This window comes from Staurois parvus, unplaced genomic scaffold (assembly GCF_062004578.1).
Source record: "Staurois parvus isolate SC_StPar_1 unplaced genomic scaffold, SC_StPar_1.0 ptg000120l, whole genome shotgun sequence".
NCBI classification, from domain to species: domain Eukaryota; kingdom Metazoa; phylum Chordata; class Amphibia; order Anura; family Ranidae; genus Staurois; species Staurois parvus.
The window spans coordinates 2,472,494-2,495,345 of record NW_028317916.1 but is presented as its reverse complement, the minus strand read 5'-3'; the positions used below and the strand labels follow the sequence as shown (position 1 = coordinate 2,495,345).

Here is a 22,852-nt window from a genome sequence, read left to right as displayed (position 1 = left end):
TCGCACAATTTTAAAGAACATGGACAAAATCGTGGAATGTGTGAAGTCTGGTGTGCTGATGATGTCAACAGTGATATTGAATAAGCATGGAAAAGTGGAGGAGATGGAGAAACTTGTCTGTGTGTGGATACAGGATTAGCATCAGTGTTGAGTACCACTAAGCCTAGTGCTGATTCAAGAGAAAACTAAAAGCCTTTTGAAGGCTTGAAGAAGAAGAAACACTGCAAAGAATCAGAGGGTGCTTCTATTAATGCCAGCCATGGCTCATCGGTTCAGGGTTAGAGCCAACCTTTACATTGTAAAAGTAAATGGCAAGGCAGCAAGTGCAGATATGGTAGCTGCCTGGGAATTTCCTGAGAGATTTTATAGAGACGTGTTTACCCAAGCTTTTTAATGTGCATGAGACAGTACTCTACTGCAGGAGGATGCCAGCCCAAAGTTACATCAGTAAGGAAGAAAAGTTGATGTCAGGCTATAAAGCAGCAAAGGATAGGTTAGCTCTGTTGTTTGGTGGCAATGCTTGCAGCGATGTGAAGCTGAAGCCTCTCTTTGTTTATCATTCAGAGAACTCAAGAGCCCTTAAAAACATAGCCAAGGACTCTCTTCCTGTTGCATGGAAGAGTAGCCCCAAAGCCTGGGTTACCCAGGCTATTTTCCAGGACTGGTTTTTCTACCACTTTATCCCAGAGGTAGAGAAATATTGCTTGGAGAAGGGCGTCCCATTCAACATTCTTTTGCTGCTTGTCAGCCTCTATTCATGGACGACTTTCATCCCAACCTCAAAGTAGTGCATCTGCCACTGAATACTATGTCGCTCATCCAACTTATGGATGAGGAAGTTATAGTGACTTTCAAGAAATAATATTTTTGTCACACTTTCCATCAGACGGGAAGGGCAAGTGATGAATCGGAAACAGCCTAGATACAATTTTGGAAGGACTATAACATCTACAAAGCCATAAAATACATTGACTTTGCTTGGTATGAGGTTACGGCTGTCACCGCAAATGGGATTTGGAAGAACCTTCACTGCAGTTTATTCATGACTTTTGAGGATTTTAAAAGGTGGATGAGGAGTCTAAAGAAGTCTTCATCAGCTTAACCTCTTCAAGCCGGATCGTCCCAGCGTGAAGAGGAGTTCTTGCGCCGGGAGTTGGGCGAGACGGGGCGGGGCTTAGTGTCATGTGGCCGCCGTGACGTCATGGCCGGTCACATGATCGGGAAAGGTCCCGATCGAAAGAGCGGACCGGGACCTTTCCGTGAGTACCTCACATGTGTGCTGGGAGCGCGCAGGGCACGCGCTCTCAGCACATATGTTTTTTTGTTACATGAACGCAAATGTGCGACCGCTCGGCGTCTAGGCCCAGACGCCGCACATTTGCGTGCGGCCAGTGTGAAGGGGTTAATGACCCTCAGCAGGAAGCTGCAGCTAGATTTGCAAGTACGACTTCTTTGAACTGTTTGTTTTGTAACTCAAGGAGCTTACTGATAAAGACTTGATGGAATTGGTGGCCCAGAAAAGGGACAGAGAGAGATAAGAGGAAGAAGTAACTGAACAACCAGAGATTCACAACAGAGGAAATGGCAAGAGGATTTTCTGTTTGATAAGGCACTCTTAGATTTGACGGAGAAGAATGTCACTGGCACACCAAGGATCTCCAATATGGGTCCAAAAAAGCTTTAATAAAGGATTACATAGTTACAGCGAGGCAACGTTTTGGAGGCTTGTGCCTGATGAAGGGGTCCTGCGAGACTCTGAAATGTTGCCTTGCTGTAAGTATGTAATCCTTTATTAAAGCCTTTTTGGATCCATATTGGAGATCCTTGGTGTGTCGGTTACATTCTTCTCCATTGACTTGGTTCCAGCCGACGTTCGCTCTAGCTCCCACTTGTGCATACAGCCATTTTTTTAGCAGGAATGTGTGCGTTGGGATTGTGCATTTTCACTCTTAGATTTGAGGCACATGACCTGAATGTAGAATAGTACATGAAGGTTGCAGCAGCTGTTCAGAATGCAATCCAGTGCTGCCGTGTCATCCTATGATGATAAAAAGGGATACTACCCAGACATCACTGGATCCTTTTTTCCAGCAAGGAACCAGAACCTGTGCCATCAACGTCAGGCGTAAAATTGCAGCTTGCCGTTTTTCTACTCTTGTTGACAATCCTCCAGCTCTACCATCTCCTGCATCCTCTTCCTCCTTCAGTCAGTAACTTTTTTTGCCTGTCCACTCAATGCCAGCCGCTGTATGCCAGCTAAGTACTGCACTACTATACTTTTCAAGGTACTCTACTGTAAGATTAAATACTTCTGGACCAACGGCATACCTGTACGTTACTGGACTTTCGGCTGTTATACCGGAGCTGCAGGCATCACCATTGTACTGTTTTGTTTTGTTTTTTGTCTTTACAGCTGTAGCACCATCTTTTATATTTTACAAAAAAATGGGTTATGCATTTTTTTTTTTTTTGCACTAAAAATAATTTTTCCCCAAAAAATTGCGTTTGAATAAAAAACTGTGCAAATACCGTGTGACATTAAATAAAATGTAAAACCATCAATTTATTCTCTAGGCCCTCTGTTTTGGGGGTTTCAAGACATTTTCTAGCAAAAAAATGTTGAGCCAATTGTGTTGGATATCTAGGCTAATTTTGGCTTCTGAAGAAATTAGATTTACGGATGCACTCTCAGAACGGAACTCGTATGTAGGAAAGTTACTGTATTATGTGCTGTACAAATGTAAATTATTGATTAGAAGCAGAAAGTATTGCATTTGGCTACTAGATGGACATAAATATTTGTATATGGGCATTCCAGTATTCACTACTAGCAGTTGAATGTTTGACAGGTTTACTGAAATTCTTCACAGATGAGCACTAGTTCAGCTCAGGTAAACAACTGGGTACTGTATCTATAATATTTTATCAATTCTTCATCGCTGTTCAGTCTGCAGTAGCTAATTCAGTACACTGTCAGATTACAGTGCACGGTGCAGTGGTTCCCTTCTTTATTCCTCTTTTGATCAAACGTTCTTGGCCTATAGTATTAGGATATTTGCAGGTGAAATGTTCTTAGTGCTTGTTTTCTTTAAGGATTGAATGTTAGGGAATGTTACATTTACCCCGCGGAAGGCAACAAAGAAAAACTGACATTTCACACATTTTACAAACATTTTGGGTATTATTTGTTACCTTTGTGCAAATGCCAGAGGCTTTCTTTAGGGTAAATACTGAATTTTGAGTAAATTTTTGTTTAAAGAAAAGTATGGGATGGCTTTTTTTTTTTTTTTTTTTTACATCAACCTTACCTAGGTGGATGCAGCATCGGTCCGATGCTGCATCTGTCCTCCGCCGGCTCTAAGTGTGAGAACTCAGTAATCACATGACTGCTGATCGCTGAGTTCTCACCAGCGCTCTGAGCAGAGAGTGGTGACTCAGTCACCGCTGTCTGCTCTGACCCCTAGCGTTCACTGGAGTGGTGGGCTGTGGAGGTGAAGGGAACAGCTATCTCAGGCTCTCAGTGGCTCGCTGAGAGGGTGAGCTAAGTGATGCTCCAGACTCTGGGAGAATCCCAACTTAAAAGTCAGAATCTTTCCCCAGCCTGGACCAGCTGAGTGACTGACGTCAGCTGAAAACTGGTCACAGGAGTGCAGTGCGAACTGAACTCCTGCGATCCACAGAAGTACAACCAAAAGAGCTTTGGCTTTACATCTCCTTTAAATCTCTGTTGATTGTAATTGTGCAGTTGTCAAAAGCTCCCCAGCATTCATTTTGTTGTTACAGTATTTTCTTTTAAGAACAAAACCTTCCCCATTCCCCTGCTAAATAAAACCATGTAATAAATCAGACAAATGAATTACAAATCAAATGCATGTGTTATTACTTTGTTTTTACTAGGTAGTATTGGAATGGGACTCTGCTCACAACGTCTCTTCTGTGTGTCAAGACCTTGTGGCAAGTGTTGAAAATCTCAGTAAAGAAATTTTCAGACTTTGTGACATGTTACATAAGGTTAGTCTCTGCCCTGGTGTTTGCTTTGTTTCTCCTCACAAATTGGGTAAAGATATGCACTCTTCACAATAAAGCAAGATTTATGAAGGGTATGTGTAAATGTGACAGAGAGAGAAGGTGGGAGTGTTGGGTTTAAGGTGGGAGTGTTAGCACTATTTTGTTAGCACCAAATCATTCACTTCCTAGCCAACAACACTATGACAGGCTGTTGTCAAGAAGGGTCAACTTGAGCACTGGTCTGGAAGGGGGGAAAGTGAAAGGATGTTATTCAGTAAATTGAGCAGCAGTGTAACAAAGGAATCTGTTTCTGAATGAAGCCATGTGGACTTTAAACACTGAGAAAAGTTTAGAACTCTGTATCTTACAACTGTCTAATAGAAATGAGTATAAAACTACATTGGGGGATATATGTAGATAATAAATATTAGACTGCAATTAAGACATGTATGACCTTTCAGTAAAGGAAATAAATAGTAGAAATAGCAGTGCAAAATGTTTCAACTAAGCCCACACAAGCTGTAACGGAAGATGTTTTCATCTCTTTCTTAGGAAATGTAAACTGCAAAGCTAAACTTCCAAAACTAACACTTCCAAAAATAATATAACTTGGGAATCTAGCTTATGTACTCAGACAGTTGATTCATAGACTTGCTCCCTTGCTGTGCTTGAACTGTGAACACTGTGCTCAGGTTCTACATGCATTGAAGTACATTCATTTGGCTATATTAACTGCGAATTAGGGAGTGTGTTAAAATGGTTCTCCATGATTTCTTTCCTAAGAATCTGTAGAAGAGGCTGAATTACTATACAAGTTAGTTTATATACACTGTTCTATACACTGTTCACACATTACAAACACGTGTGTGTGTGTGTGTGTGTGTGTGTGTGTGTGTGTGTGTCTCCAAGTGATGCTGTAAAGAGTTGACAAATTAATTTTTTTCCAGTGTTGCCATTGTGGACATAGCAACATGCATGATTCACAATTTGTAGAGAGTTGTTATGATTAACAACAATGAAAAAAAAATATGGTTGTCGTCTGGTATATTTTTCCTACAATCAGGATTTTAACACTTAAAAAAAAAAAAATGTTGTCCAATTTTATTTGATAAAGACCTGTGGTCTAGGAGAATTTTGATCTTACATATCAAAAAAATGGGGGGGGCGTGGTCAGTTGTGCATGTAACCGAACAAGCAGCTCCACCGGCATCCTGCTACTTATCCTGACGGCATCATTATTCTGCCACCTACATCTCTGAGAGGCACCTTACCTGTTACCCCTCTGCTTCGTCCACCTCCTGACACGACTACTCTCCTGATCCTGATGTCCAGGAGAACACAGACAGCCTGCTCAGCCCTCGACCCCGCCATCCAAGATGGCGATCTCCCACCCCGCTCTGCAAAGGAAGCGGCCCAGCGGCTCTTTGCACAGACACCTGCTAAAGATCCCCCCTCTTTCTCCATGCTGGCTCCTGCAGGAGCTGAACCTGATGCAGTTGCTGTGGATCTGGGCTCACCTCTTACCCAGTTAGAGGACCTTGCTGGCAGATACTCTGTGAATGGGGCCTCCTCCTCTCTTCATCTGAGGCCTGACCTGTCATCTGCTCCTCAAGGCCCAGAGCCTACCCTTAGAGATATCCTCACTGCTGTCACTACATGCAATAGCTCTATAGCAGATTTAGCAGGTGAAGTTAAGAGTGTGAAAATGGAAATATCTTTAGTTCGCTAGGATATGCAAAAACTCTGTGAGTGAACCTTGGCGTTGGAGGGGCGGGTTGGCACTATAGAGGATGATTGGCAGCCGTTGCGAGATGTTCACTATATACAATCTGTATCCTTCACTAATCTATGTAGAAACAATGTGCGAGTAGTAGGCATTCCTGAAAATGCTGAGGGGAAAAAAATCCTGTGACTTTCATTGAATCCTGGCTGATGGCTACCTTTGGGAAAGATGCCTTTTCTCCCTTCTTTGCTGTGGAGAGAGCACATAGGGTTCCCACGAGACCCCCTCCCATAGGTGCTCCTCCGAGACCCTTCCTGTTTTGCTTAAGTATAGAAACAGAGATGCCATCCTGACCAAAGCTAGAACTGCAAATCTTTCCATAGATAATGCCCGAGTATCCTTGTTTCCTGATTTTTCGGCAGAGGCACAGCAACAGTGGGTGAAGGTTCTGGATATCAAAAAGAGACTGCGTGCTCTTAGTGTTCAATACTTTATGCTCTACCCTGCCAAGTTGAAGGTCATAGTAAATGGCATGTCCCAGTTCTTCGACAATCCTTCGGCAGCAATGAACTGGCTAGATAGAGAAGAGTGCAATCTGGCTCAACGTGCACCTCCTTAATAGATGGGTGTCTTCCTATTCTTTTTATTCTATGATGCTGTACTAATCTCACCTTACATGGCGGAATTACCTCTGACCCCCTTTTTTCTCTCGTTTTGGTTATTGCTGCTGCATATGAAGATTGCCATTGGGTGGCGATCACCTACCAGGCAAACATTACCTTCTTTCATGACTTGGATGCAGGCCTAAGCGGCTACATTTGTTCACCCCATACCACAGTCCTGCGTGGACTTGCTTGTTCCTCTATCATAAGGAGCTCTGTGCCTTTTTGGACCCAGTTGGTCCGGTTGTTTATGGTTTTTGTGTTTTTTTTATGTTTCTTTTTTGCAGGTGGTACTCTTAACCGTTTCAATACCGTGCGATTTTACACCTTCCTGCCCAGGCCATTTTTCAGGTTTCAGCGCTCTCACACTTTGAATGACAATTGCGCGGTCATACAACACTGTACCCAAACTAAAATTTTATCATTTTCTTCACACAACTAGAGCTTTCTTTTGGTGGTATTTAATCACCGCTGGGGTTTTTATTTTTTGCTAAATTAACAAAAAAAGACCAAAAATTTTGAAAAAAACATTTTTCTTTGTTTCTGTTATAAAAGTTTACAAATAAATAATTGTTCTTCATAAATTTAGGCCGAGATGTATTCTGCTACATGTCTTTGGTGAAAATAACCCAATTAGGATGTATTTTTTAGTTTGTAGGAAAGTTAGAGTTCACAAACTATGGTATAGATCTGAATATTGATCAATCCTGAAGTACTGACAGCCAATCTAATTTCTTGAGGTCCAAGAATGTCAGAATAGTACAGATATCCCCAAATGACCCCTTTTTGCAGAGTAGACAGTCCGACGTACTTCATAAGAGGCATGGCGAGTTTTTTGAAGTTGTATTTTTTTGTCATAATTTTTCAGGAAATTGAAATAATTAAAAAAATTATTTTCACTCATATATATATATATATATATATATTTTTTTTTTTTTTACATACTGTCACCAGTGCAGTACAGCGTCTTCATATAAATGGCATGGCGGTGAACAGGGACACTGACTGGTGACAGTATGAAAAAAAATATATATATATATTTTTTAATTTTTTTTATTATATTTAATCTTTTATTACATTTTTTTTTATTTTTTTAAGATTTTTTTTTCCATATTTCACTATGACCAAAGTAGTACAATGTTACCATAGTAACATTGTACTACTTTGGGGAAGTGATCAGTATTTGTTTTTTTTTTTTTACACAGTTTGCTTATAGCAAAGAATTACTTTGCTATAAGCAAGCATTTAGCTGAATGAAATCGATTCATTCAGCTTTTCTTTTTTTTTTTTTTTTTTTTTTTTTGTGCTTAGCTGTGATTTGGTCACAGCTAATCACATGACATGTGCATGTGATTAGCTGTGACCATTCACAGCTAGGCACTAGTATACAATGGATGGCATCATGAATGAAGCCATCCATTGTATACAACTATCATGTGACCTGCTGTGATTGGTCACAGCAGGTCACATGGTACCAGCTACGGGAGCCGGTACTCAGATCTGTCATCGGCCGTGTCCGAGGTGCACGGCCGGTGACAGATCGCGCTGCTGCGCCGCTCTGCATTAGAGCAAACTGCGCATGTGCGGGAGCACGCCAAATGGCGTGCACCCGGAATACAGGAGCGCATTTGAAGCCGCCAAACGGCCAATGGCCGGGCGGCTAATGGTTATGTATACACTATTAGCCGTGTGCCTCCTTCCTACCCAATGGACTGTAGGCCTTCACTATATTTCTTATGATCCTATGGTAAGATGGTATTCCCTACTTTTGCTAGGGTCTATAGTCCTGCATACACTTGTATTGGTCAATATCCTGCATAAGGGGGAAAGCTCTAGAGCCCTCCCCTGGGTCATTGTTAATCTGTTTCATGAGGGACACAGTCTATAAAAGTTTACTTTTTTGTCCTGGAATATACGGGGCCTAAAAGATGAGGTTAAGAAAGGGGCAATGTTTAGTTATTTTAATCGTTTGCAGCCATCTTTCATATGTTTGCAGGAGACTCATTTACAGCCCGATTCCATCCACCTGTTGCGATCTCAAAAATTTGCTACCCAGTTTCACTCTGTGTATTCTTCTTTCACCCGAGGGGTGAGTGTATTGATATCTAAAACAATCTCATTTGTGTGTCTGATGCAGCAGATTGACTAAATGGGTCGATATGTTTTTCTGGTATGTAAATTGAATGGTTTTTTATGTATTGTTCCTGCCGTGTATGTCAACATTCTCCTCAGAGCCTTTGAAAAAACTTGCTCAATTCATAGCCCCATACCCAGATGTCCCAGTCCTTGCCTTGGGGGACTTCAATAATTTTTTGAACCCTGCTTTGGATAAATTATCTCTCACTCTGCGGAATATGCCCTCAGCTGCTCGGTGTATACCCTTTGCTACCCTTCTTACTGAACTTGGTCCAAGGGATGTGTGGAGGGAGAAGCATGCAGATCTTAAATATGACTCCTGTTATTCATCCTCCCATGGTAGTTTGTCCCATATAGATTTTTGGTTAGGTAACTCTGCTCTAATGCTCCATGTAGAGGATTCAGCATATGAACCCAGTCTCCTCTCGGACCACTCTTTGTTCTGGGTACGATTATCGATCCCTCTGCTGTCCATACGTTCTCTGTGGCGACTTCATCCATTTTGCCTGACTCTCTTCTCCATATCTGACCCCCTTCCCTGAGCTTTGACTGACTTCCTTACATTTAACACTGGTTCTGCTTTTGCGGCTACCCTTTGGGACACGTTTAAAGCGTACCGTCGAGAACTACTTATACGAGAAATTACTACTATTAAACGTAACTCCCGGGAATGGGAGGATGAGTTTCGTACAGAGGTTCAGTGTAGGGAGATAGGGTTAGTGGCCAATCCTAACCCTACCACTCAGCAACAATGGGTAGAAGCACAATCCTTGTATAATAGGGTGGTCCTCTCTGCTGTTGAAAAGAGGCGTTATTTTCTACAGCAGAATTATTTTGAGGAAGTGGAGAATACTGGTCATCTTTGGCTCTGGTGGCGAGGGCTCAACGAGACACTTCTTCTATTGATGCCATCACCTCGACCACTGGAGAGGTAGTTACGTCTTCTACTGCTATTATTGATATGTTTCACCACTTTTACATTGTGCTCTATGCGTCAAAGACTGATACCACATCTGAAATGTTGGGGACTTTTCTGGATAACTGCCCTTTTCCTCTATTATCTGCCTCTGATGTGGCTGCATTGAATTCCCCTATAACTATTGAAGAGCTTGCGGAGGCCTTGGCTGCTGCCCTTACTAATAAATCCCCGGGATCTGACGGCCTCCCGGCTGAAATATACAGTAGATATGGAGAGGTCCTTCTTTCATCTTTACTTAGAGCGTTACAGGAGGCCTTGGACACTGGAGATCTCCCAGATTTAATGAAAGAGGCTATTATTGTGGTGATTCCAAAACCTGGGAAGGATAGGCTGCACACTGATTCCTATCGCCCTACTTCTCTGCTAAATACAGACGTAAAACTCCTTGCAAGAGCTCTTGCCACTAGATTCTCTCCGGTGATAGGCAAGCTGATACATCCGGACCAGTCAGGATTTATCCCAAGTCGACTGCCAGTAATATTAGACGTTTGTTTCTCAATTTGCAGATACCTGTAGATAATCCGGGAGGTAGGGCCATTCTGTCTTTGGACGCAGCCAAGGCCTTCGATAGTGTCAAGTGAACCTATCTCTGGAAGGTTTTGAGATGGTTTGGTCTGAGGGAGTGCTTTATACATTGGGTGCAGGTACTTTACTCGGCCCCTCGTGTTAGACTTGGTTATAATAATGTGCTTTCCCCTACCTTCCCATTATATAGGGGCACTCGTCAGGGCTGTCCTCTATCCCCGCTTCTAATTGCATAGGCGGTGGAACCATTGGCAATTCTGATTCGCAGGCACCCCTCTATTGTAGGGTTCCGCAGAGGTTGCATGGAAGATAAAATATCTCTCTATGATGATATATTTGGGGGATGTGGCTGACTCCATTCGAACCTTGATGGAGACCATTATTAAATTTGGTAGCTTCTCAGGGTTTGCAATAAACTGGACAAAATCTACCCTTATGACCCTGGACCCTGTGTCTTCTCCTCTACCTATGTGTGCTAGACAAATTCCTGTTGTTAAGTCCTTCATATTTCTTGGTGTGGTGATTTCTCTGGATCCCTCTACCTACCTTCAACTGAACTTACTACCATAAAGACAGAAGGGGGCCATAGTTGGTGTAAGCTACCTTTATCTGTGGTGGAGAGAGTTAATCTTATTAAAATGATTTGGGCCCCTCAACTCCTATACATTTTATATAACTCCCCCATGTGGATTTCACAGACGTGGTTTAAGCTGGTGGACTCCCAATTTACGGTTCTTATTTGGAGGAGGGGAATTGCTCTAATAAGTCTGACTACCCTACAGTATGTTAAAGATAAGGGGGGGACTGGCTGTCCCACATGTTAAATGGTACTTTCCAGCAGCTCGCTGGGTGGGGCCGACAGGACATTCTAGATCTGATTGCCAGACTGATCACTGTCCATAATCCTGACTTACTGCCTGTTTCTCATTGGATATGGACCTCCTGGCTCTCCCTTCCTCCTGTCCCACTGCTGTCCTCCTGCTGAAAGTCTGGGCTGCCTTCAAAGCGTCTATCTTACTCAATTGTTTTCAGATACTCACTTCAAGTCATGACCTATGGAGCTGGGAGTTTTCGTCACCCCATAAGCACTTTTATAAATATCTTCAGCTTAGACATGCAATACAGGCCTAGAAGCAGACTTTATCTCTCACTAGGTCTACGTCCCAATCACTGACAGAAGTATTACAGGCTTCCTTGCCCAATGCGCTAATATCTTGTATTTACAAGGTATTACTCTCCTTTATTCAGTACCATACAAATCTGAAATGCAGGGCCCAATGGGTGGAGGATATAGGAGAAATAGGGGGAGACCACTTGGACATGGCTTTGGAATCAGTACCTGCCTCCTCCCTTTCAGTCTCACTTAGGCTATCACAATTATTTATCCTTCACAGGGTGTATCAGATGCCTGCTAGATTGTTTGGCATAGAAGAGATATGCCATTATGCCCTAAGTGTACTGCACATAGAGGAGACTTTATCCACGTGATTTGGAGATGCCCAAAACTAGCAAGATATTGGGAGGAAGTTCCGTGTATTGTATCTTCCCTCGCCCAGACTCCCATTCCATCGGATCCACTAGTGAGTCTATTGGGAGCGCTAGATTCTGAATTGTATGCCCCGGGTACATATATAATGGATACTCGTCTCTTGTATCTGGCGAGAAAACTAATAGCTAGATATTGGCTGTCTAGTTCGATACCTACTAAGGGGTGTAATATGTTAATTCTCTCCTTTTGTGGAAACAACTTACCTACCGTCACTATAACACTTTGCGTAAATTTGAGCTTATTTGGCAGTGCTGGTTAAATACGCTTTGACTGGCCCCTGATTCATTAATTTAATCCTTTATGGCAATTAGCGCTGCATTTATTATTTATGGTTCATTATTTGAAGGTTTTAGAGATTAGCTTCTATGCCAGCAGCTAGCCTTTCATTCTTATTAATTTTCACCCAGCGCTTGATCTTGCTTGACTTCAATTCCTTATTATGTTCAGGGTCTCTGCTCCCAACACAAACGCAGCAAGTTGTGGTTGGACCTAAAAAGGCTAGGGGCAGGTACTTGCAGAAAGCCATTTTATTCAACAATCAGTACCAAAGCGTCCCACGCACCTCTACAACCAGTGGTTTCTAAGTAACTCCGCTACTGCAAACTCTAGGGGCACTGCCATAGCTATACACAAATTTTGTCCCTACCAACCCATGGAGAATTTTGTAGATCTGCAAGGGCAATATGTTTTTCTGAAAGGGACTATAGCTGAACAGAAATTCGAGTTTGCCACGCTGTATGTTCCCAATACTAATCAGCTGACCTTTATAGATGCAGTCCTGGAAAAGTTGGCTGACTTTAAGGAGGGCATTCTGATTCTGGGGGGCAATTTTAACATCAGGCCCGACCCCATATGCTGCGCTTCCCACCATAGACCTACATACTCCTATGCTTTTCTTAAGCATTTCTGTAAAACCCTGCAATCCCATCTTTTGGTGGATAGTTGAAGGGTACTACATGCTTCAGACAGAGACCTCAGCTTCTATTCTAAGGTTCATGACGTCTACACTCGCATAGACCTACTGTATGTAGATTACCTTGCCCTCGAACTACTCCAGACAGCTTCTGTTGAAAATATCACAATATCAGACCACGCTCCAGTTAGGGCCACTTTCGTCCTTTCGGAGGAGTCTCACTGGGAGTGGTCTTAGCGATTAAACGAAAATTTGCTTAGCAATGTTACTGTGGTGGCTAAGGTCACTAAAACACTTACTAATTACCTCAAGGAAAATGTCTCTGACTACGTTCATGAAGGTGTGGCCTGCGAGGGGCACAAGGCTGTGGTATATGGGGAATTGATCTCAATGGATACTGGGTACCAATCTTAAGAGGGAAAGACAGGCTGAACTCAGACGAGTTCTTACTGCCCTGCAACTGGTTGACTTAGGCATAAGCATCATGGAGATCCCTAGGCTCTTAACAAACTGAACTCGAGCTTTTTTTCACGCCTCCTGGATCACTGCGTTTGCAGGCAACTACGTTATACTTCCCTCAAATATTATGAACACGGTTACAAATGTATCCGAATGCTGGCCAGAGCCCTTTGCAAGCGGTGAGCTCAGACCTATGTGCACAAACTCCAACCTCCTTCTGGAGATTTTCTCACCCCCCCCCCCCCCCCCAAATCTCCTTGCTGTTCCATGATTATTATGCTTACCTTTATAATCTTGATGCAAAGCTCACCCCCGCCGCTTATACCTCCGCTGGTCTCCCCTCTCTGCTGCTTGACCAGCAAACAGACCTGAAGTCTCCCATTACCCCCATTGAAATAGAGGCCACGGTGAAGTCCTTGCCCAGTGGAAAAAGTCCAGGCCTGGATGGCTACACGAAAGCATATTACGCTAAGTTTCTACCCTTTTGATACGTCCCCTACATTCCCTCAGAGGCCTTGTTGACACACATTACGGTGCTTCTCAAGGAGGGTAGGGATCACACCCTACCACAAAATTATCGCCCAATCTTGCTGCTCAGCCCAGACATAAACATTTTTGCAAAGATCCTAGCGAATCATCTGAAGCATCTTTTGCTATTTATTGTCCATCCTGACCAAACGGGCTTCATAACTGGCAGTGAGGCTAGAGATAGTTCGCTTTGGGCTTTTCAACTTATCCACTGGGATTATACTCGCAGGGAGCCTAAGCCTTATATTATTTTATCAACTGACGCAGAAAAAGTGTTTGACCGTGTGGACTGGTCTTCCCTTAGGGCAGTTTGAGAATGCTGAACTGGGACCGCATATGTTGCAATGGATTACAGCCCTGTATCCTACACCTAGTGCCCAGGTCAAGGTTAATGGTCTGCTCTCATCTAGGTTCCCAATATGGAAAGGTACAAGACCGGGATGCTCCCTTTCACCTTTCTTTGCTCTGGTACTGGAGCTGTTCCTCCGGTCTGTTCGAGCAAACCCGGATATAAAAGGGATAAAGGTGGGGAATGCGGTACACAAGTTACCTGTTTATGCTGGCACCTCATGGTCCCCCTGATCTCGCTGCCTAATCTGTGTCGGGAACTTTGGCATGATTTCCAACCTTACGTTTTCCTGCAGCCCTATAGCAGATATACTGCTGCAGGGGTACGCAAAATAATGTGTGTTTTGTGTGTGTGTGTATATATATATATATATAATTTTTTTTTTTCCCGGCCTGGGGGTGCACGCGAGCCCTACCCGCGGCCTCGGCTGTCAATCACCGGTTTCAGGTCGGTGATTACTCCCCAGCACCTGGTGATTGAGGAGCATTTCTCTCCCGTCAGCTCCTGCACACAGCTTTGCAAATCAGTGTGCTTGCAGTGGAAAGCACTAACACAGCCCACAGTAAAACAGCACACAGTTAACACTTTGATCTCCCCACATGTTAACCCTTCCTGCCCAGTGCCATTAGTACAGTGTCAGTGCTTTTTATTAGCACTGATCACTGTATTGGTGTCACTGGGGATGTCAATGACACCAAATCAGTTCCCCCCAGTGTCGGAATGCTCGCTGCAAGCCCGCTATAAGTCACTGATCCTCTCCATTAAAAAAAAAAAAAAAATTCCAGTATATATACCGCCATTTGTAAACGCTATAACGTTCACGTAAACCAATTAATTTACATGTATTGGGATTTTTCTTAGCAAAGACATGTAGCAAAATATATTTTGCCCTAAATTTGACTAAATTTGATTTTTACATTTTTTTTACTGGACATGTTTAATAGCAAAAAGTCAAAAATATTGTTTTTTTTCTCAAAATAGTTAGTCTTGAGAAATGTATGGTGGGATGTAACCTATCCTATGCCAATTGTTATCCCGGGAGCACAGAGGTTTGCCAGAATCCACCTCATCTTTGACAACCCGTGCTCTTCGAGTTTGTAATCATTTACTTTCCCTTGCTTCCTCTGTGTCCCTGCTGGCTCCACTTGGAGGCCATCTGGTTCCTCTGATGGCATCGTTGGTTGCGGTAAATTCCTGGAGAGTGGTAAGCTACTTCCACTACAGACCCTCGGGGACCACTTTGGGTTTTCCTATGGAATTTTGGCGACATAGGTAACTTTGTAATTTATTTACCACCTAGGGCCACTCTGTTAGGGCTGTGTCTTCACTGACCCTATTTGAGTATCACTTCATAGCTGAGGAGTCTATACCTCACATAGTCTCAGAACTTTATCACTGCTGAGCTCCACTTTCAAAGATACAAAACCCGCCTATATTCGGGAGTGGGAATCGGTCTCCAGTTCCATAGACTCCAAAACTCAAGAAACCAATTATAAGATATTTGTTGCATTGGTATAGCGTTCCCACAGCTTTATTGCTCATTTACCCCTCTACCCCAGATCTCTGTTACCGAGGCTGTGGCCAGCGTGGTATTCTTCTGCATTTGTGGTGGGAGTGCCCTGTGATTAGGACCTTCTGGACCGACGTTAAGGCCCAGAAAAATGAAATCCTTGATTTTAACGTTCTTCTCTCCCCGATCTATTTCCTACTCCACATACCCACCCTCCTGCTTAGCCAATATAATCGTTATGTCCTACTACACCTTTTGAACGCTGCTTAGAGATTATTCCTTTTTTATTGGAAGCGAGCTCAAGTTCATGAGGAATGGATTAGGAAGGTGAATGAGATTATGGATACTGAGGATTGGGTGGCAACTTGCAGGGGTACCCGAGAGCGCCTCAATAGTATTTGCGTATTCGAACGATGTGGCAAGATTACACTTGACCCCGACCAACTGCCCTCCAGTTTGGTTGTAGCCTTGTTGGCGCTAGTGGACCCCTCACAGTGATCGCTTTCTCAACTTGAGAAGCCACAGATCTGCTGTTTTTTCTTTGCATCCAAACCACCACCCCTTCCCAAATTTTTTTCAGTGCAGCATGCCACTATCGTTGATTCCAGTCATGTTGATGGGTCAGGTATACATTCATTTATTTATGTTTTGTTTTGTTTTTTTCAATTTGACCATAATATTGTATTTTTACTTTTTTTCATATATTTTTCTTTTCAACAGCTACTATGTACACTGTCTAGATTCAACTTAAAGCTAGAACATACATGGCCTCTCCCCCCTGTTGGCACTTGTTTATACTTGATTGTGTTGATACCGTTAAACTGTACACAGTGTAAAGTTTTCTAATTACATAGTAATGTTGGTTACTGTCAGTCTCTTTACATACTCTCAGTTGGAGGGGGCTTTCTGTTGGCCTTATTCTGATTTATTTTGCTGCACTTTCGACTGATGGGCCTGTCTATTTATATAGTGCTTGTATGCCACCTTATAGGTGTTTAGGCTCATGTGTTGAACTTGTAGTATGTGCCAAGTAAGTGGTGTCTGCTCGTTTCGTGTGAACGCCGCATTACTAACTGGTTGTCTGTATCTGTTTTGAAGTGAGACAAAATGAATATTTTTCTGCTGAATTGTTATTCTCCTAAATAAAGATTACATTAAAGAGGGAAGTTCTGGATTGTATAATAACAATCATACCATAGCTACCCTCATAGTGATGGAGACTAGGCAAAAGGAAGCCAGCTCTATACAGCAGGCAAACATTCACTCTTTTGATTGCCCATAGAGCACTGAGCCTTGGAGTAGTAATGTGTCTCTTGTACCGGAGCAGGAATGAGTCTTAACGCCAGTCTTTGCATCTAATTTTGGCTCTTTTTCAGCCACAGAGCAAGTGTATTACTTGACTGTGATGAACCTCCTGGCACCGTGCCTGGGTGCTTTCCTCAGAGAACTGCTTCCTCGCCACAGGGATACAGGACTAAGGTGTATTATAGCTGGGCATTACACCCAAGTACTAGACAACACTAGCTTAGGTGAAAACTGGAACTGTTTATTGAACAGATACTGTATACACATTTTTATACTTCAGAAATAGGGGTAGTCCCCACATAAATAAAGACAGACATTGCACATTGTGTCAGGAATGGACGTGCCGGTAAAGGTGGGATTCACCTGCCTTGTGGGCTGCAGTACCAGGGCTGGCCAGCGTGTGCTCCCAGCAATCAGAGACTCAACCCTGCAGCCAGCCAAACACCTGAAACTGCTTATGCAGGTGTATTTAAGTGATGGCCAGACCTGCAGTCTTTTCCTTGGTGTGTGTGTTTTTCCTGGGCCCTGTATCTTGTAAACCTGCATTCCTGTTCCTGTTCCTGCCTTGTTGCTGACCCTGCTTGATCCTGACCTCTGCTGACTTCTCCTGTTCTGATCCCTGGCTTGTGACCCTGACCATTCTCTCCACCTGCTCCTCCTGTACCTACCTGCCCGATAGTTATTGACCCGGCCTGCCTGATCACATTGTGCTCTATATGTGTATGTACCTGTGTATCTGTATCAGTTTAGGTTTGGGTTTGTTTCACCTTGTATGTATTTGTGTTAGCTTGGGGTTTGGTGCACTGCGTTTATGTTTGTATTGTTAGTCTTTAATAAATTATATTGTTTATAACATATCTGAAGTCTGCATTTCCCTGCGTCAGTCACATACCTCTGGTCACACCCCGGAGCCCTGACATTACACCAAGGCAAAGACTGCAGGTCTGGCCATCACTTAAATACACCTGCATTAGCAGTTTCAGGTGTTTGGCTGGCTGCAGGGTTGAGTCTCTGATTGCTGGGAGCACCTGCTGGTCAGCCCTGGTACTGCAGCCCACAAGGCAGGTGAGTCCCACCATTACTGGCAAGTCCATTTCTGACAGTATCCAAACCGGTGAGCCCTGCCGTCTGAGAACCTGCCTTCCGTGGTTCAGCCTGGTGCCTCGGCACCCGCACTTCAACCTGATGTCTGTACCCAGCCTGATGAACTGATCCAGCCTGATGATCCTATCATGCCTGGTGACCCGATGCCCGTTGTTGAGCCAGACGATCCAACGCCTGATGACCCAGTGCCCGCTGTCATACCTGGTGACCCGATGCCCGCTGTCGAGCCAGACGATCCAATGCCTGATGACCCAGTGCCCGCAATCATGCCTGGTGACCCGATGTCCACTGTCAAGCCAGATGATCCAGCGCCAGATGACCCGGTGCCCGCTGTCGATCCAGACGATCCGGTACCTGATGACCCAGTGCCTGCTGTCATGTCTGGTGACCCGATGCCTGCTGTCGAACCAGACGATCCAACGCCAGATGACCCGGTGCCCGCTGTCGATCCAGACGATCCGGTACCTGAAGACCCGATGCCCGCTGTCGAGCCAGACAATCCAGCGCCAGATGACCCGGTGCCTGCTGTCGAGCCAGACGATCCGGTACCTGATGACCCGGTGCCCGCTGTCGTGCCAATTGACTCAGAGCCCACTGTCGTGCCTGGTGACTCGGTGCCCACTGCCTTGCCAGATGACGCGGTGCCCGCTGGCGAGCCAAATGACCTGATGCCTGGTGACCCAGTGCCCGCTGTCATACCTGGTGACCCGATGCCCGCTGTCGAGCCAGACAATCCAATGCCTGATGATCCAGTGCCCGCGGTCATGCCTGGTGATCCGATGCCCGCTGTCAAGCCAGACGATATAGCGCCAGATGACCCGGTGCCTGCTGTCGAGCCAGACGATCCGGTACCTGATGACCCGGTGCCCGCTGTCGTGCCAGTTGACTCAGAGCCCACTGTCGTGCCTGTTGACTTGGTGCCCACTGCCTTGCCAGATGACGCGGTGCCCGCTGTCGAGCCAAATGACCTGATGCCTGGTGACCCGATGCCCGCTGTCCAGCCAGACGATCCAATGTCTGACCCAGTGCCAGCGATCATGCCAGTTGACTCCCACTGTTGTGCCTGGTGACTCGGTGCCCGCCGCTCCGCCTGGGGGTCCGGTGCCCGCCGCTCCACCTGGGGGTCCGGTGCCCGCCGCTCCACCTGGGGGTCCGGTGCCCGCCGCTCCACCTGGGGGTCCGGTGCCCTCCGCTCCACCTGGGGGTCCGGCGCCCGCCGCTCCGCCTGGGGGCCCGGCGCCCGCCGCTCCGCCTGGGGGCCCGAGACCTGTCGCTCCGCCTGGGGGCCCGGCGCCCGCCGCTCCGCCTGGGGGCCGAGACCTGTCGCTCCGCCTGGGGGTCCGGCGCCCGCCGCTCCGCCTGGGGGCCCGAGACCTGTTGCTCCGCCTGGGGGCCCGGCGCCCGCCGCTCCGCCTGGGGGCCGAGACCTGTCGCTCCGCCTAGGGGCCCGATGCCTGTCGCCCCGCCTGGGGGCCCGATGCCTGTCGCCCCGCCTGGGGGCCCGATGCCTGTCGCCCCGCCTGGGGGCCCGATGCCTGTCGCCCCGCCTGGGGGCCCGATGCCTGTCGCCCCGCCTGGGGGCCCGATGCCTGTCGCCCCGCCTGGGGGCCCGATGCCTGTCGCCCCGCCTGGGGGCCCGATGCCTGTCGCCCCGCCTGGGGGCCCGATGCCTGTCGCCCCGCCTGGGGGCCCGATGCCTGTCGCCCCGCCTGGGGGTATGGCGCCCGCTGCTCCGCCCGGGGGCCCGATGCCTGTCGCTCCGCCTGGTGGCCCGGCGCCCGCCGCTCCGCCTGGTGGCCCGGCGCCCGCCGCTCCGCCTGGTGGCCCGGCGCCCGCCGCTCCGCCTGGTGGCCCGGCGCCCGCCGCTCCGCCTGGTGGCCCGGAGTCCAGCCCGATGTGCCGCTGCCCGGAGTCCAGCCCGATGTGCCGCTGCCCGGAGTCCAGCCCGATGTGCCGCTGCCCGGAGTCCAGCCCGATGTGCCGCTGCCCGGAGTCCAGCCCGATGTGCCGCTGCCCGGAGTCCAGCCCGATGTGCCGCTGCCCGGAGTCCAGCCCGATGTGCCGCTGCCCGGAGTCCAGCCCGATGTGCCGCTGCCCGGAGTCCAGCCCGATGTGCCGCTGCCCGGAGTCCAGCCCGATGTGCCAGTCTTTGATATCCCGCCAGTTACCAGACCCGGGCGGTGGAACATTTTGCCCAGCTAGGACTGTTTGGAGCATCCTGAGGCCGCTCCTTGAGGGGGGGGTACTGTCAGGAATGGACTTGCCAGTAATGGTGGGACTCACCTGCCTTGTGGGCTGCAGTACCAGGGCTGGCCAGCGGGTGCTCCCAGCAATCAGAGACTCAACCCTGCAGCCAGCCAAACACCTGAAACTGCTAATGCAGATGTATTTAAGTAATGGCCAGACCTGCAGTCTTTGCCTTGGTGTGTGTGTTTTTCCTGGGCCCTGTATCTTGTAAACCTGCATTCCTGTTGCTGACCCTGCTTGATCCTGACCTTTGCTGACTTCTCCTGTTCTGATCCCTGTCTTGTGACCCTGACCATTCTCTCCGCCTGCTCCTCCTGTACCTACCTGCCCGATAGTTATCGACCCGGCCTGCCTGATCACGTTGTGCTCTATATGTGTATGTACCTGTGTATCTGTATCAGTTTAGGTTTGGGTTTGTTTCACCTTGTATGTATTTGTGTTAGCTTGGGGTTTGGTGCACTGCGTTTGTATTGTTAGTCTTTAATAAATTATATTGTTTATAACATATCTGAAGTCTGCGTTTCCCTGCGTCAGCCACATACCTCTGGTCACACCCCGGAGCCCTGACACATTGGGATAAACATCCCACACTGATTAGGTAACGAGGCCGAGTTGACACAAGTTTAATGTTATCTTTTAGGAACCTCCAGGAGGACTAGCCAACAGACAGAAAGAATAGGTGACTCAATTAACAATGGAACAAAGACACAGTAAACACATCACACCTTAATAAACAGATTACAGCAAAAGACCTCAGCATCAAGTTGTTTTGAACTGATTATATTAACATCTGCTCTGAGTCTTGGAGAGCAGTTGAAGCAGTCAATGCTGGTTTGGATACAGAGGCCCCAAATCAGTATCCGAACCCACTCAGATGCCAGGGTTCATGATCAGTAGGCAAGAGGCTAGCCTGCACTCCCCTACAAAAGCCCCTATCCCGGTTGGGTCTGTCACACTGACAAAAGCAAACTTTTCTGCATACATGTCACAATTCTTCAGAGAGATTACAGCCTTAACTCAGTCATCTGTATCTAGAGCTCAAAAACACCCTGCCTCTTCGCTTACTCTCATTTCTCAACTGGAGTTGGACCCCGATGTACCAGTTCTAAAGGATGCTGAAAGAAAATGGAATGTTGAGGCAATGTTGCAGGAAGCTGTGGAAGATTTCCTGACTGACACACTATGTTGCAGAGGGAGCTTCACATAGCATGCTTGCTAATATTGAAAAGCTCATTACCTCTGTTTGCAAAGTCCTTAGCATTGTGCAAATTGGCTCCCCTTCGTCTCTTCAGACTCTATTTCGCACAGAGAGACCTACAAAGACTTGCAAAACATTCTCTGTTTGGAACAAATAGAATGGGTGGTCTAGGACAATTGGGTCACTTCTGAAAGGAGATTTACTCCCATATTAAAAAAAATAAATAAATCTTTGCTGAACTCTATCCATTGGAAACAAAGTTTGCAAACAAGTGGGCTATTCCTGTGGTTGACTCTGCTGTCACTGTCCTAAATAAACATCTCTGTGTACCTATTGAAGATGTTCTGTTCATTTGTTCTTACAGGTAAGCTTATAATAAAGCATACCTGTAGGTAAAAGGAATATCTCCTAAACATGTGCCATTCAGGAGATATTCAGTGTCCCTGCAGCCGGTGACATCACCGTTCCTTCAGAGCTTTGTGCCATGGCTGAGACTCGCATGCGCAAGAGTGATGTCATCGCGGCTCGGCCATTCAAGCAGCCAGAGCCAGAAGGAAGACTGGGTGAAGATGAAAGCCCTGTCAGCGGTGACGGCGCACCGCTGGAGGACTTTGTGTCAAGGTAAATATTTCAGAATGTGCTAGAATGGAATGCATACTAGCATGTTATGACATTACCTTGCAGGGAGAAGTTTGTTTGTTTTTTTCAGTAAATTTTACTACCGCTTTAAAGATTCTGCTGACAGAAAATTTGAGACTCTCTTGAAAGCTGTCTAACCTGGCAGGTTCAGACCTCTGATGAGCTCTTGCTGCTATTTCTGTATGTCAGACCACAGCTAACTGGACTAGAACAACCCAGATAACCCAGTTTTAAAAGATCATGCGGTCACAGAGCAATTACAAAGGCTCCTTTCTGCTCTTTTTTGTGTAGGTACCCTTGAACACATCATGAGACAAATATCCAGGACATCTCTAATCTCTGTTTATATGCCTCAAATCTAAGGTTACGGGCTTTGACAGAAGAGGCGGCCTGTAAGAGGCGCCTCATACACATGCCTCATCTATTTGGTGAGGCACTTTACCAATTCATAAGAGATCACAGATGGAAACGTTTTGCTTCCCCGTACACAAGTGCCGAGACCTCCCTCCTCATGAGTTCTTGGCTCTTCAAAACAGAGCACATTTATTCTCTTCTCAGGCTTCAACTTCATCCTTTTTTTTTTTTTGACACAAGGCTTGACCCCAAAAGACCACCAAGCTCTCCCTAAAACCCACCTTCACAATGAGGGGGTGCCATCAATCCTAACATTGGGGGTCATCTGTTTTGTACCTTTCTGGGTCCCAGACTTGTGGGTTCAATTGATGGTTTTAAAAGGAGACATGATAGAGTTGAAAACTCTACCACCTGTCTTTTTTCTTTTTTTTTTTTCAAGACTGGTTCAAAGGGTTCTATTCAAAACATGTTCACTGTACCAAAGCCTCAACAAATTCCTTCACATTCCAAAGTTTTGAATGGAATCTGCAAGGTCAGTAATTGCCTCTCTGAGACAAGAGGAACATCTGTAGATATCCAATATGACTATCTACATGTTCCCAATTACCCACTTCATCAGCGGTTTCCACTTCCAGTTTATTGCACCGCCCTTTGGCCTGTCCTT

The 22,852-nt window shown here is 46.0% G+C and overlaps 1 protein-coding gene across 1 annotated transcript in view; it reads left to right on the top strand.

Moving 5' to 3' along the window:
- The window catches only part of ASZ1 (ankyrin repeat, SAM and basic leucine zipper domain containing 1), a 361,039-nt gene that overhangs the window by 316,529 nt on the left and 21,658 nt on the right, over positions 1 to 22,852 (top strand). Inside the window, exon 12 of the mRNA XM_089672151.1 lies at positions 3,898 to 4,011. Within this exon, the coding sequence (XP_089528277.1) occupies positions 3,898 to 4,011 (114 nt within the window). The remainder of the gene's footprint in view (positions 1 to 3,897; positions 4,012 to 22,852) is intronic.